Source organism: Glycine soja, chromosome 9 (assembly GCF_004193775.1).
Source record: "Glycine soja cultivar W05 chromosome 9, ASM419377v2, whole genome shotgun sequence".
NCBI classification, from domain to species: Eukaryota; Viridiplantae; Streptophyta; class Magnoliopsida; order Fabales; family Fabaceae; genus Glycine; species Glycine soja.
In genome coordinates this window covers 16,716,572-16,733,437 of record NC_041010.1, presented here as the reverse complement: position 1 = coordinate 16,733,437, position 16,866 = coordinate 16,716,572, and the positions used below count along the sequence as shown (strand labels likewise).

General features: G+C 33.5%; 1 protein-coding gene across 1 annotated transcript; it reads left to right on the top strand.

Moving 5' to 3' along the window:
- Positions 1–3,803: 3,803 nt before the first annotated feature.
- LOC114368888 lies at positions 3,804–7,250 on the top strand. The gene is made up of 3 exons (XM_028326169.1): positions 3,804–4,140; positions 4,572–4,595; positions 6,655–7,250. The coding sequence occupies exons 1-3, from the start codon at positions 3,933–3,935 to the stop codon at positions 6,954–6,956; spliced, it is 534 nt and encodes a 177-aa protein (XP_028181970.1). The 5' UTR covers positions 3,804–3,932; the 3' UTR covers positions 6,957–7,250.
- Positions 7,251–16,866: the final 9,616 nt, after the last annotated feature.

Genomic DNA, 16,866 nt, shown 5'->3' with positions numbered 1-16,866 from the left:
AATCAATATATCATCAAGGAATATATCATCATTAGTATGTGAATTTGGCCAATAAATATTCCATTGACAACATTAAGGAATATATCGTCAACATGAAAAGCTTGACAAACTTAGTCATATTCCACTAAATTATCAAGCTGATCAACATCAGAAGCTTAAATTCTCAAAACAGAGTGCCTATACAAAGTTACTAATGTTTCACTAAATACATATTTGAAGGCTGAATACAAAATTAATACCAAATTTGAACACCCATTAAATCTTTTTACATTAACATACCAATTCAACAATTCCACAACTACAATCTGCAGATTACAAAGAACCAAAAACCATTTGCATAGGCCCAGCAAATAAACCACCAACAACCAATAACATTCCCCTATGACATTGCCAAATTACATTCCCTACTACATTATCAAATTGCAGTCCTTTGCTACATAATAAACACACTAACAAGCAAACACAGACCCAAGAAACAACCAATACAATCCCTATAATTTTTTCCTTCATCTTCATGTCACTGATCCTGCTTTGCAAATCCTTTTCCCTTAACTTCAATTCATCAACCTTCTTCATCAATGCTACAATGATCTTCTTCTGACGAATGTTGGCAACTGGATCATGCCACTCAAAATAATTACACCATTTCCTACCTGTAACCTACATGCCCAAAATAACCAAAAAGAATCAACAAATAAGCCATAACATAACCCCTAAGAAATTAATATTCCTTATCTTATATAGACCACAACCATAAAAACACCTCCCTGGAATATCCTCGGTCCACGATGTCACCAGTGGAGCCTCTACATTACAGAGACACAACACATGACTTCGAGCCTCGGAGGTGTACGATGAGGAACTCCTTTCCATGGCGTCGTTTACGGAGGACAGCAACACCTTAATCCCTTAACCACCACGACTACGCAGTCACGCCGATGACATACCCATGTCGACCATGCACCCACAAAGAAGGTACCCTTGCTGAAGCTCGAGACCCATAAGGACGCTGAAGCGCGTGACAAACGAACACGATGAAGCAGAAAACCATTTTAGGGTTAGGGATTTGTAAATACATCTGTTTTAGGGTTTTCATTTAGGGTTAGGTATTAGGGTTAGCGGGATTGGGTTAGCGTAAATTTTTTTTACCACAGATGGGTAAAATTTTTCAAGAGCCTCTTATACGTTGACACATGACAGTCAACGTATGAGCTTAACAGTCAACATCTAATTGAGGCATCCGAGACCAACATTGCAGGATTTTACAAAACAGGGGGACCCAATTTGTGAATTAAATTATTGGGGGACCAAATGCAAAATTGAACCTAAAGTGGGGGACCAAAAGTGCAATTTAGCCTAAAAAGTATTATACTATTGACTAGCTAACAACATCAATAATAACTATACTATTATGAAAAGAATCATATAATTTTCTATAAATATCTCAAGCGATTAATCAACACATATACTCAAATATGCTACAACAATTTATAAACTAATACCTCAAGCCAGGATGTTACAATACTTGTGTAAGAGCAAATAATATAAAGTCTTGAATGATGTGACTTTCATTGGAAATGTTTAAAATAGTGTAGCTATTCAACATCTTTTCAATATTAAAGTGAACATTAATTTCAACAAGGAAAGCATATCTTTTTGCAACCAATGTATCCAAGATAGTTGGGAATCCGAACCATTTCCATCCTAAATTTGTTTATTTTTACATAAGCATAATTAGTATTTCAAAATATCAAATTAATTATGAAGAGAAATATGCTTCAATAGATTGTAGGGTACCTATAAAAATAATAAATTGTAAAGTAAATATGGAACTATAGACATTCACTATCCATAAAGTTTGTGGTTGCAATTTTGGAAAGAAAAATTAATTATAAGAATTTGAAGTAAAGGCAATTGGATAATTAATTCAATTAAACTTTTACCTTGATTAATTTTTCACGTAATTCTTTCGTTGTCTTGTTGAAGATTTGCTCAACTTGTTTGTTAAAAAGGACAAATGTAGTAGATCCAGTTTGATCCATAACCATTAAATGTGTTTGACTTCTCTTCTTTCTCCAACCACCACACTTCTTCCTCTTCCTCTACTCCCAACCACCACGCTTTTTTCCCTTCTCTGCCCCCAACCACCATGACCCCCTCCCCTTCTTTTCTCTTCTCTGCACATCACGGTTGTCACTCTTCCCTTAGTGCCATCGACCACCAACTAAACGCCAGTGAGAGCCACAGGCACTACCTCTGCATCGTCACGACCTATATCTCTTCATGTTTTGCTTCTTCTTCCCCCTTTCAGTTGGTTCCCACCTAAAGGTGTTAAGGAGAGAGAGTGTAAAAAATATCTTATTTTGATAAATATGCATATCTTCAAGGATCTTGTAGAAAACCCCATTCTCTATGCTGGAGATCTTGGCTCCCCCTTTAGTGGAAGATTTGTTGAGGATCAAGATCCTTGCTCAAGATTTGTTGTTAAAGATGTTCTTATACTACATTAATTAAAATGATCCAAATCGTTAAACGAACTAGTCCGTCAAACTTAATAGACTTTTCTTAATGTTTGTGGTTTGATCCATTTAACTAAATAAACTTTTTTAAAAGTTGTAACTTATCCTATTTATTAAATGAGTTGAGTCAAGTCAAACTTTAAATAGGCCAAACTAGGCATGGCACCCGTGTGGGGCTGGGGCGGATAGTACTCCCCCGCTCCCCGTCCCCGAACCTTACCCTGCTCCCTGTCCCCGTCCCTGCTCCCCGTGGTGGGGGTATTTTTTGCCCTGTCCCCGTTCCTCAGCTCCCTGCGGGGACTCTGTTTTACATTAAATTTTTACTACAGAAATAAATAAATAAATAAAACAGAGGAAGAACATACAACAGAGGAAGAACAATTCGAAGTTGCGAAACCCATAAATGCACGGTGCGACTCGAAGAAGAAAAAGGTGCAACGAAGGCTTCCATGGGTTCACGGCTGAAACAAACAGTGAAGAAGGAACGGTGAAACGAACAGTGAAGAAGCGGATAAGTGAAGAGGGTGAAGACAGTGTGAAACGGTAAAATGAATGGTGAAGACGTGAAGAAGGAACGAAGGTGAAGCAGTGAAGAAGGAAGTCAAGGAACGAAGTCTGAATGTTTGATGTGATGTTTTAGGGTTTGGCTAATATTTGTGTCTTTGTAACTTGTGAGATATTACTTATATATATGATAATTTTATTTTGTATTTTTTTACTAGTTAAATACTATATTAACCCTTATATTTATGTTATACATATTATAAGTTACAAGAATATATAAGTAAAATTCTATATACGCGGGGATACGGGACCCTGTAGGACGGGGAGCATCCCGTCCTTGTCCCCGCGAAAAATTTTTCCCGACCGCAAAGCCTCGTAAGGGACAATCCCCACGGGGATCCCCGAGTTGCAAGGAGAATTGTCATGCCTAGGCCAAACCATAGGCCCTCGACACAAGACTTTCTTTCATCCCTAATTATAATTAACAATAATAATGTTAGTATTTTAAGTAAAACAATTAAGACCATGGTTTCTTAACTAAACTTGGTGTTATCCCACTAAGAGTAGTAGTGGTATTGAACTTAAATCACATAAAATTCTAACAATAAAATAAAAAAGAAAAAAGAACAAGTTGGGGGAGACAGAGGGTATGGTGACAGACACGCGCGTACTTGCGACTTCTTCAAATGGGCAAAATGTACTAACACTCACATTCACTCCACACTGTAAAAAATAAAAAAAGTTGGGTTGGGTACAAACTAGAAACAATAACGTGATTATTCATTATTCATTCTGGGCGCAGGAGAAGGAAAATAGAAGAGAATTATTGAATAGTGAATAATAATAATAATAATAATAATAATAATAATAGTAGTGTGGAATTGGATCAGATCTGTTTGTTAGAGAGAGATGTCACGGGGGAGATCTGATTCGGGAGGGTGGTTGAGGGGCTGTCTGGTGGTTTTCGCAGTGGTCTCAGCGTTGGGCGTGTGTGGCCCTGCTCTTTACTGGCGATTCAAGAACGCCATCACTCTCCGCAACAACAACAACAAACTCTCTTGCCCTTCCTGCCTCTGTGACTGCCCTCCCCCTCTCTCGCTCTTCCAACTTGCTCCTGGTAACAACAACAAGCGCCTCCTTCTCCTTTTGATCTTTTTTTTTTTAATCTCCGAACATAGTTACGAGAAGATTTACAATAAGTCACACACTATTCAACTATTCGAGCTAGACCTCCTTGGTCTAACCTATAATAACAATTTTCGCGTGTCTGAATTATTGATAGTTATTTGGTATTGGCCATACACATTTATCTGCAACAATTATTGCAACTGAAAAATAAATATAATAATGTGGTTATCGTGCTGAAGTTAAAGAGGTTGAATACTTCTGTTAGTATCCAAATTAGATATTTGGCAAAAATAATTCTTGTACAGGTTCTACTTACCTCCCGATCAAATTTCGGATTAATAAGATATGCCAGTTGTTTGTGTGATTGTGTCGCTGGGCTTAAAACACTGATTCGTTTTTTTTTTTTGTGTGTGTGTGCAGGGCTGGCGAATCTCTCTGTCTCAGGTTAGAGTTTCTTTCCTCTCCTCTCTGTTGGATTTGGATATAAGTTTTTTTTATTAGAGGTTTACTCTGCCTGATGTAGTTTTTAAGATGAGATCAGTGAGGGTGGTAACTCTTGTATTCTCAATTGCAAAGAGCTGACTATTAGGAGCGTGAATAAGTTAGATCAGCTACGTACTCCAAAATTGGCAAACTATCGGTGTGCACGATATATATATATATATATATATATATATATATATATATATATATATATATATATATGCCTAGATAGAGACATATGACTTCCACTGACATTTCTAACACAACTAACATTTTCCGATTAAAAAAAGATACATATGGCTCTGTACCACACATTTATGGCTTATCAAACAAACATACAATATATTGATATTAAACCTCAAATTTTCTTTTACCATTTCTTAGTTCTTACATATCACTGCCATAGCAAAATGGGAAACCGATAGAGTTCACTGGTCTTGTACATATCTTTTGGGTTTTTTCAAATATCACATATCATAGCTCTTATAGTTTTGGGTCTTGCACTTTGTGTACTTCTTTGTCTTGCAATATCACTGGTCTCGCATGCCCTCTAGAATCACCAATCACATCTATTAGCATCCTCTTCACTGACCATTGAACAAATAACGTATGTTTCTGGTCATTCACATTCTCTTCACTCGATTGAAGTATAATCTCCTTCCTCTGTCATTCGTTTTGCAGTAATATATATAAATAAGCAGTGGGATCTAAACCATATTATATCTTGAATTTTGAAGAATCTTCTCTATTCCTGTATTTGTGTTGTATCATACCGTGTACCTGTACTAAGTTTTTGGGTTCTTAGGTAGACCTTTATGCCATGTGATTTGATCTCTTGGTTGCATTTTAGGTGTAACACTTTTTGTTCCTAATTAGTTATCTATAAGTTTAGATGATTAGAAACCTCTCAGTTGAATTAAAATTTTAAAACGTAAAGATTTTTTTTTTTTTTTTAAATCAGTCCTCACTCCTCACACTTACAAATTTGTTCAAAATAATCCCCATGTGCAGTTTCTGTTATAACACCGTCAGTTGCCTAACCTATTAGGCATTTCTTTGTCTAGTATGTGCTGCTTCTTGTTTAGATTTACTTTTTATCTTGAAAAAGCCACTAGGTGCTCCTTTCACCAGTATGTGCTCCATTTTTTATTTAGTAGATGCTCCTTTAGATGTTCTATGTCTCACTCTCTTGTGGTAAAATGTCCAATATGGACTATATTGGCAGTGGGGACTACTTTCAAAACATTTTCAAGTGGGAGTGGGACTACTGATTTGAGAAAGGATCAATTAAACTAAGGTGCCCCTGTGCCACAGGCCCAGGCTCCTCGCTTTGCAAAGGTATGGGGAGATAATTGTATGCAGCCTTCCCCTTGTATATGCAAAGAGGTTGTTTCCAGATAGAAATCCATGACCAACCGGTTACCAAGGTGCAACTTTACTTGCCCTCAGTGAACGGCAGATAAAAAAAAGGATATGGTGACTAAATGAAATTAAAACTATAAGCACATTTTAATTTAATCAAATATATATTCACTGTAGTACTGACAGTACTGTATACTGTTAAAGGCGAAATAAGTAGTAGAGGTGCTATTTGCTTTGACCATGAGGAAATCTAAATCTTCATCATCTCATCTCAAATTTCTTATTTTGTAATTAGTGTCATGAACATAAGAGTATGTTAAGAACCAACAATTGAAATGAGAAGGAAAAAAACAGAAAATAGGAGAGAAAACTCTCCTCCAAGGGCTTCCCCTTCATAAAGAGCCAATGCTCTACAAATGATAAGATCTTCCTCTCTCCTATCCTTGTTCTCCTATTTATATCTAATGAACCCCTCTTACTAACTAACTAACTAACTAATCAATATCCTAACTGTAGTAACTAAATCATTAATAGTCTAAGCATCTTAACTAACTCTCCCTTCTCATATCCTAACAGAGTATGCCAGCCATTTGTTGCTAATTTTGCTACTGATAACTGCCTAGTGCATGTGAATAAAATCTTTTATGCTGATAAACAGATTGTGGAAGTAATGACCCGGATCTAAAGGAGGAGATGGAGAAGCAGTTTGTGGACCTTCTCAGCGAGGAGTTGAAGTTGCAAGAGTCTGTTACTGAAGCAAACACTCGGCACATGAACATAACTTTGGCTGAAGCAAAAAGAGTGGCGTCTCAGTACCAGAGAGAGGCAGATAAATGCATAACTGCAACTGAAACATGCGAGCAGGCAAGAGAACGTGCTCAGGCCATACTCACAAAGGAGAAAAAGATGACTTCGGTGTGGGAGAAACGAGCTCGTCAAATGGGTTGGGAAGGAGAATAACTGCATAGGTTTTGTTATTTATATTCTTTATGGCTATAATCATGATCGTGGTTTTATACAAGCATACAAGTAAAATGCTTGAGTTGCCAAATTTAGGTTAAAGTTTATATCCTTACTGTGTCTGTAACTGTATCCCTTATAAGCTAGTATCAAATAATTTTACATCATAAGATACCAATGAATACGCGTGCACCATTAGTCTGATGCCACGGCTCAGTCTCCTGGGCACTTAAAACTCATGTTTATGGACTTGATTATATTTATACAGTATATTTAGCTCTGCTTTCAAACCAATGGTTCTCTCACCCTCTGCCTTTTGAACCATCACTTACAGTTCCAAGTACATGGAGTTTAGATTCTGCAGATTTTTACCAATGAACGCATAGTTTATTTTATTTTAGAATAAATTACACTGATCATCATTGTGGTTTTGTGAAATTATATTTTTTTTGTTTTTTTTAATATTTACCGTAATCTTTGTTGTAGGAAAACACATTTTATGCTTTCAAACAAATAAAGGGAGTTATCCTAATATATAGGACGGTGTCACTATATATTTTCAAATAATCAACGGCGTTAGATAAGGATTCTATAAAGTATAAAGTATGAAGAGTCTGTAATTTTTCAAAACTTCAAGATAGTTGATGTAATTTATTCTTTATTTGTGTAAAAGAACAATTACTTTGGTTCTTAAAAATATTTGAGTAAAACTGAAACAAACAAAATGTAGTTTTGGTATTTGGGGTGAAACGTTATATCAAATTTTATGAAAAAATGGTATAAAATATAAATTACTTTATTTTAAATTAATTTAATTCAAAATTAAGACCGCAGAAGTTCGTATTTGTTGTCGAGACAACCTGAGATGCTTTCTGATTTGAGACTCAAATTTTGTTATACACAACTCATGGTGATTTGATTGAAGAAGACAATTTATACTATATAAACACATTGTAAATGTAATGTTGGCATATCATATTAATATTTAGGGAGATATAAGGTTGAGTTGGTGGTTAAAAAGGAAAGCTTATGGAAGAAGGGGAGGAGTAGGGATGCCCATGCGTAGGTCTAGGTAAAGTTTTATAGTACCCATTTCTATATTTGTGTCTAAAAAAATACTCATAGATGGTCTCATATAAATCCGTGTAGGTAACAACTATAATCTTATTCCCATGTCGTTTAGATACTTATATACTCATACCATCTCCGCAACCCACATTTTACTTATGTATAAAGTTACAAAATTAGTAAAAACATTAATTATAAAATGATTCCAGGTAAATTAAAATTTTACTCTTAAATAATTCAAACATAAAATTAAAATAGAGAAAAAAAGATTATACATTGACAATGTAAGAAAATTTACACCATTGTTCAATCATAATCCCTTATATATGATAAGTTTGTTCACTTTTATGATAATTCTTTTAAAAGTTATAATAACAACAAATTATGATTGGATGGTAGTGTAAAAATATTTTACATTGTCGGTGTATGATCATTAAATTCTTAAGAATATCCACATATAATATTAAAACAAGCAAACATAATATTGATTTGTCTAAACTTAAGTCATAAATAAACGATGTTACAAATATAATCATCTAACATTACAAAGATAAGTTATTAGGTAGGTACAAATCTAAACTACTAATTTGAAGCACCAAAAACATCAAATATTAGTTGATAATTAAAATTCAATCTTAAAAATAACTTGTCAAAAAATTCATAAATGCATACATTAAAGTAAATAATAGTTCAATATTCTTAAATAAAATTTGAAACAAATTTAATATAAGATATGTTGAATTAGGGTTCACTGCTCTTTGTAACTATTTTTTTTTATAGAAGAATATACTATAATATAAATTATTTACCTAAATAACATATTTTAAGTATATATATATATATATATATATATATATATATATATATATATATATATATATATATATATATATATGACAACTATGGGTAAATAATACCTGTACCCACACCTATCTCCACAAAAAAATACGGGTAAATACTCCCTTCATCCTCAGGTCTAATAAGCGGGTAAATATCCTCCTTGCTTGCGAATAATAGTAGTGTCCGAGTCCATTTTATCATCCCAAGTGGAAGGGAAAAAGGCCACATACTCGAATCCTCTCACTAATATTTCTAATGAAATTAATATTTACCGATAAAAAAGATATCAATATTTACATTTTTCTTTCCATCTTTTTTTCATATCATACATTTTTTGTTTTGTTCTTTTTTTTTTAAGTCTCTTATCTTCTACAGGAAATTCGCATTTTCAAGTTATATAAGACAATCATAGGTGATAAAGCTTTCTTTTTTAGTATTTAATGCATATATATATCAAAGATTCAAACTCTATATTACTAATTAAGTTGAACCAACTTTTTTCAACTTAACACTAATTGATTCACACACTTAGTTCTTTCTGTACATTTTTACGGTTAATCAACTTTTAGTTACTCTAGAAATCCTTTTGCTTGCTTATAAAATCGACTCATTACTATTTAAAAACATTTTGTAAAGAGGTTACTTTTTATACATTACCAATATAAAGTTTTACAATTTTGAATTAAATAAGAAATAATTTTTTTTTACAAATTTTGAGGTAATTATTATAAAAGTCAACAAATTTATTATAAAGGTTAACAATTATACATTGACGATGTAAAATAGTTTTACTCTATCATTCATTCATAAATTACTGTTGATATAAATATATATATATATATATATATATATATATATATATTAAAATTTCATAAAAATTAATAAATTTATCATACATAATGGATTGTGATTTAATAATAGTGTAAAATAGTTCTACATTGTGTAACCTATTTTTTGTGATTAAGTTTTACATGTAAAATCCATTTACACTATTAGTATAAAGAGATAATTATTTACTCTTTTGCAAAAAGTAGCCGCTAAAATAACAAAGTTTCTTTTTCCTCTTAATCTTCCTTATATTATCAATGGCTAAAATAGTCTTATTTTTATCATTGTAGTGGTGGACCAAAAGTCCAAATTTTGATAATATTCTTCTTTTTAACCTATCTCCCTTTGTAATTGAACCTTTTTAAAATTTTAGCATATTCTTAGACATAAAAAAAATTACAAGAGTTAAACTAATGAATATAAACTATTTGCAAATTAGATCATTTCTTTAAATACTTTCAAAGTTGTTCACATCCGAGAACACCAAGGAGAGAGGACAGAGGGCTTTAGCTCAAAGCCAACATCATCATCTTTCCCTAGCTTTGCCTAACCATGAACTTGAGATGAGTTATGTGAAAAAAGATGATGGAACTTACAAACCAAGAGGGGGCAGGGGGGGTGAATTGGTTTCTAAATCAAATCAACTAAAAAAATAGAGTTTTAAAAAAAAAAACTCTTTTAATCAATCACCCTTAACACAAAAAGATGTATAACAATTTTTATACTGGTTCACTCTGTATCTCTAGAGAAGCTAATCCAATTATCTAATTCAAACCGAATTATTTTCATTATGCATATAGAATTCTTACCATCAATCTCAGTTCCTATCCCAAAAAAAGAGACTAAGATAGCAACCCTTAGGGTCCTTTGTGAATAAAAGCCTAAGAGAAACCTACCCTTAGCCTAAACTAGAAAAACCTATTCTAGCATGTCTTCAGAAATTCATGCATGTGCTAACAATATGTAAAACACATGAAAAACTTGAGTCAAAGAGAGACACAACTTGATCAATCACACGCAAGGACCTTTGCTTGAGTGAATGAGTCTCTTCTTGATCTCATAAGAAATTCACAGCTCACTTTTTACCATGAGAGCTTTAGAAAATGAAGTCCAGAAGTCGTGAGTCGCACAAAATATTCTAAACACTTTTTCTTCTCTTTTTCTTCTTCTTCAAAGTAAGAACACAATGTGGTTATTTATAAAGAAAACAGTTATAATCGTCTATAATCGATTAAATATCCAATGTAATCGATTATTTCGAAGAAGTAATCAATTATCTTATCATTGCAATCGATTAAAGCATTCTTCCCAACATCTGGAAAACTATCAAGAACAATGTAATTGATTAGATTCTTGATGTAATCGATTAAAGTGTTCTTGATCACTTTTGGGAACACTTTTAAGAACGAAGTAATTGATTGCAATCACCTGGTAATCGATTAAAGCAACGACTTACGAAAAACCAGACATGGTCTCAATTGAACTATGTAACCGATTACGATTTACTGGTAATCGATTAAACTAAAACTAGAATCTCTTTGCAAGCTACAAACACTTGTGTAATTGATTACGACCAGTCTTGTAATCGATTAAAACATATAGTTTTATGCACCGAAAAAGTTTCTAACTTTAGAAACAATCTTCCCACCTCTACATGATGATGCATGATGTACTTATAAAAAGATAGAGACTAAGATGCAACAATCAATACAAATGTCACTCAAAGAGTTGGGCATGTAAAAAGACAAAACTTCTTCAACATGTAAAAAGTCAAAATTTCTTCAAGCTCCAAAGCCTACTCTTCATGTTGCTCCCCCTATCTCTAACAATCTCCCTCATTTTGGCTTTGATGATGCCAAACTTGAATTGCCATTTTAGTGCATTTGGAGAGTCTTGAGAGTAGAGTATTTTCTTAAAAAACTCGAGAGTTTCTAAACACTAAGATAAGTGCCAACTCATATCATCATCATCATCCAGTTGAGTTGTGTATGAATATATGTGTGCAATGAACTACTTTTTCCTAATGCAATGCTTCTCCCCCTTTTGACATAACAAGGCCAAAAATTCACAACTACTCATAGAGTAAAAATAGACAAACATATGATGAGAATAGGAAAAAGATCATTGCATTTCATTCATAGAAAAACATTACAACTTAATCATTAACATTATTATAAGAAAGCATAACTACTTAATCAAACATCACAAAACAAGTGGTCAGAGACAAAAAAAAAAAAATTAAACATAAGCAAAAAGGACAATTCAGACAGCAAAAGCAAGCACTTAAAATGTAACGACCTACCTTGTCGCTACAATATCAATACTCCAAATAAACACACAAATACTTATTTGAATATATATATATATATATATATATATATATATATATATATATATATATATATATATATATATATTAACTCAGTACACACCATTCACACGACAGAGAATAAATTAGTTCATATATATAATTAAATTTATGATTTACATCCTCAATTCAAAAAGAATTATAGAACCAACTATGGAGGAGCTGATTAACAAAACACAACTCTCTCCCAAAATAATCCCAACGTCATCACGTCGACTTGGCGGCTCCATAAAAGAATCTGACTTCACATACTCTACTGTTGTCCATCTGCTCCCACAAATGAAGGTTCACGATTATCACAGGTACTAACCACACAGTACAAAAATTGCAAGGGTGAGTTTATTATGAAAGAAATCAACACAAAAATCAAATGACCGTGATTAGTAAGAAAACATTAGCAAATACCATAATCATACACAAGCATCCATTAGTCCAACATACACTCAACAAGTAGTCATCAACTTTCCACAATTCCAATCAATCATGCTCTATATGATGCATGTACCTGACCTCAAATCTTAAATGCAATGTGGTACTATTCATCAGGAAATAGCCTAAGCATGTCCACGCGACACTGTCACTTAGGAAAACTAAGCAGCAAATGTCGAGGTCACTTTGTCGTGCACGGGTAATCCGCCCTCCCCCCTATGGTGTGATCAGCCTGAGTCTCAAGGGAGTTCAAAACCAAGTGACATGCCCCCAAGTACCAGTATTTCCCCTCATGAGAAAGTACAAAGTACTTACTGAAAAAATTATACTATTTTCGTGCAAAATGAAGTATGAACCATGGGCACCATTAATGTACTGACTGCAGATAATTAAAGATTCTAAGCCATCCTCCTTCGGAGATGCCTAAAACTCTTTAACCACTATATTTCCTCCACCAGGGATATCCATCATGGTCACTGCACCCCCCATGTACATAGACTGTATATATACTCACAATGACATTTTCAACATCAACAACATCTCATCACAATGTCATTATCAATATCATCTCATCTTAATGATGTTACGACATCAACATCATCTCACGTCACCTCATCATCAATAACAACATCATTCTCGTACCAATATTATCACCAATAACATGAAAAAAGATGATGGAACTCAATAAACCAAAAGAGGGGGGTGAATTGGTTTTCAAAAAAATATACTTTTAAAAAATAGGGCAAAAAACTTTTCTATGCAGATCATATCACAAAAAAATATGAATCAAACGTAATTAATACTTAATTAATCCATCCTTACACATGATCCTTCATTGACATCCTTTCTTTCATAATCATAAAACTAGAATCTTTAAATCCTTGATAAAAACTTGAATCAATTGATTAAACCTTGAATAAGTGAAAGATAGAAAAAGACACAATATTTTATCCAGTTATCAAATTTGTAACTTGAATTAGATTCTCACTATACATCAAGAATTCTTACAAGTAATCACAATCAATCTGTAATTCCCACCCTAGAAAAAGAAACTAAGGCATCCAACACTAGGACCCTCTACGAATATAAGCCTAAGAGAACCCTACTCTTAGCCCAAACTAGAAAATCCTATTCTAGCATGCTGTAAACAATTCAAGCATAAACACAAGATCGTGTAAAAATCATACACATGAAAAAACCAAGTAGGAGAGATACAACCTGACCAATCTTTCCACAAAATCCTGTTGAATTGAGAAGTTGATCTTCTTCTTCATGAGACACAACTCACTTTCAAGAAAAGAACTTTCAGATCAAAAGATTAAGAAGTTGTGAGGTACTATAAAGCTCTTTTCTTCTCTTCTCTCATTCACTATTGAAAACATGAACTCTTGCTCATTTTGAGGCTAAGAAGTAATTTTCGAGATGTAATGAGTATTCTCTAATGATCTCTTGATTTTCTCATTGTTTAGATGTGAAAACTAGCTAGTTATTTATAGAGAAAATGGTTATAACTTCCTGTAATCGATTAAATCTTTAAGGTAATAAATTATTTCAACGAAGTAATCGATTAGATTATCCAAGTAATTGATTAAAGTGTTCATCCAACATTTGGAAAACAATTCAAGAACAATGTAGTTGATTAGATGACCTAAGTAATCGATTAAAGTGTTCTTGTTCACCTCTGAACAACTTAAACGAGAGAGAAGTAATTGATTAATCCACCCGGTAATCGATTAAAGTAGAGACTCTTAAAAAAATTAGTCATTATTTCAAACAACAGAGTAGTCAATTAAAACACTACCATAATCGATTAAGCCGATATGAGACTTAACTCTAAGCTTCAGACAACTTATTGTAATCGATTATGAAAACTCTGTAATCGATTAAAACAAAGAGTTTTTGCCTCTAAAGAAATTTTTAAAACTTAGGAACTTTTCTTAACTCACACTATGATGATGCACAATGCAAAATAGATATCAAATGTACTAAGATGCAACAATCAAGTTAACAACCAATACAAATGTCACTCAAAAGAGTTAGCCTTGAGCTGCAAGCTTTAGCCTTAGGTTGTTCCATGTTGCTGCTCCCTTATCTCTAACATAACAACCTCATTCTTTATCAATATTATCATCAATAACAATATCATCCTTTATCAATATTATCATCAATAACAACATCACCTTATATCAACATTATTATCGATAACAACATCATTAGTAATCACATTCCATATATATACATTTATATTTCATGTCTGGGATTCACACTCTCCAGGTCTTCAGACAACACAAGTCTCATACAACACAATCCATAAAATCACGAGACTAGTATTTTAGGGAAAAATTCTAAATTAAAGAGGAGAACTATGATTTACAAAACAAACTCTTAAGCCCATTTAAAATTTAATAAAGAAATAAATAGAAGAACAAATATCAAATTTTGGGCATAGTCTCCTTTGTAATTAAGACTTTTCCCAAAAATTACAATCATTACAACAACAACATCATTCACAAATTCATTCATCAATAACAAATATATCACATCCTATTAGTCAAAATATAGTTTTTCTTGAAAACCAGCAATCAATAGGGATAGGCATGCATCCCCATAGTTAGGTTCACTGACCCTAACTATGGTATCAACAGCCGTAAATTATAATAAACTCCCCTCACCTATCATGAGCTCTCTGTCAACTCCTTTCTATATCGCTCAGAGGCCTCTTTCCTTCATGTTTTTTGGTCCAAACGCAAAGTTCTATATATCGAATCGAAGGCAATTTATTATAGATTTCAAAAACAAGGTTAATAATAAATGATCAAAGTTGAAAATATGCACACACATGGTGATGCAATCCTACCCCGCAAGGGCATTGGATAGAAGACTTTATGAAGATTGGGCCAGAGATGTATGAGAAGGCCCTAGGGTTCTCATGAGCCTTAGGGTAGATTTCGGGTCCATGGGCTAAGTATGAGTCCGCTTATCTTTGTACATATTAGATTAAGGTTTCATTATTTTTGGGCCTTGTATTTAGGGCTCCATAATATAGGTAAGATACCCTAGAAATGTAGGATTTTTCAGCCCTTGTATTTTAGGGCACCTAGACTATTTGTTGTATTAGGGGTAGTTTTGTAATTTCACATGCATTAAGTGAATATTTGATGTGTGTGGTTGGAAATAAATTTAATTGAATTGGGAGAAGCCCAATCCAATCAAAATTTTAGAGGGGGAGGTGAGCATTTGCTTGCTACACCCCATTGCCACATCATATAGTCACACTTTGTGCATGTCATTCATGCTTTACATGTCTCATGACACCTAAGCACACTTAGTGGAGAATCTTGGACTTGATCTTGAATTAGTGAGCTGAACCATAGCTAAAATTCACTAATCATAATTAGTGAAATTTTGACTCTAAAATTTGGCTCCACAAATCTTCTTGGAGTCTTCTATCCAATGCCCTTGGGGGGTAGGATTGCATCATTACCCCTGTCCAAACAAAATGGGCTAAGGGGTGTTTCAGGTTCTACTACAAAGAAAGGTCATTTTAAAATTCTGATCACGTCAATGTGAATTGGATTTAGCAAAAGTCTTGAAAACAACATCAATTTTATATATATAAAAAAAAGATAACTTTTACAACGTCTCATTTTCAAGGGTGTTTTTCAAAGGAAGTGTAAAAGTATCCTATTACGGTACCCAAAACACAAGAGACACTAAGAGAAACTCAAAATAACTAGGAGAAAGGCATAGAAGTCAAGATTACCTTGGAGAAACTACAAAATAAATGGTTAGGAGCTTGTTTCTCTATCGAATCCTTGAGGTGGATTCTGAGGATTTTGCTTCGATTAAAATGTTCTCTCTGTGCGGTGGTTCGGTGGCAAGCAACAACAGCTTATGGTTGTAACGACCTTCCTCATCGCTATGGTATCCACACTCTAATATTCGATGATTTCAATTTTTTATAAAAAGAACTCCCTTAAGTTTTGCTTATGAAAATAGAAGTGATTTTGTCACAACATAAATTATCCAACAACACGCCATTACTTAAGTGAATATGCATAGTTACATAGAAACAATAATTCAGTACATGTCATACACATAACGAAAATTAAATATGTTCATACATATAATTAAAATCTCAGTTTTACATCTTTAACTCAACAAAATAAAACTTAAAAACCAACTACGGAGGAGTTGATTACAAAACACAACTCTCTCCCAAAATAACGCCAACGTCATCACGTCGGCTCGACGACTCCTCACCAGAATCTTACTACCTGCACCCTACCACTGTCATTCTGCTCCCACGAACAAGGTTCGTGATCATCACAGGTATCAACCACACGATACAAAATTGCAAGGGTGAGTTCATTATAA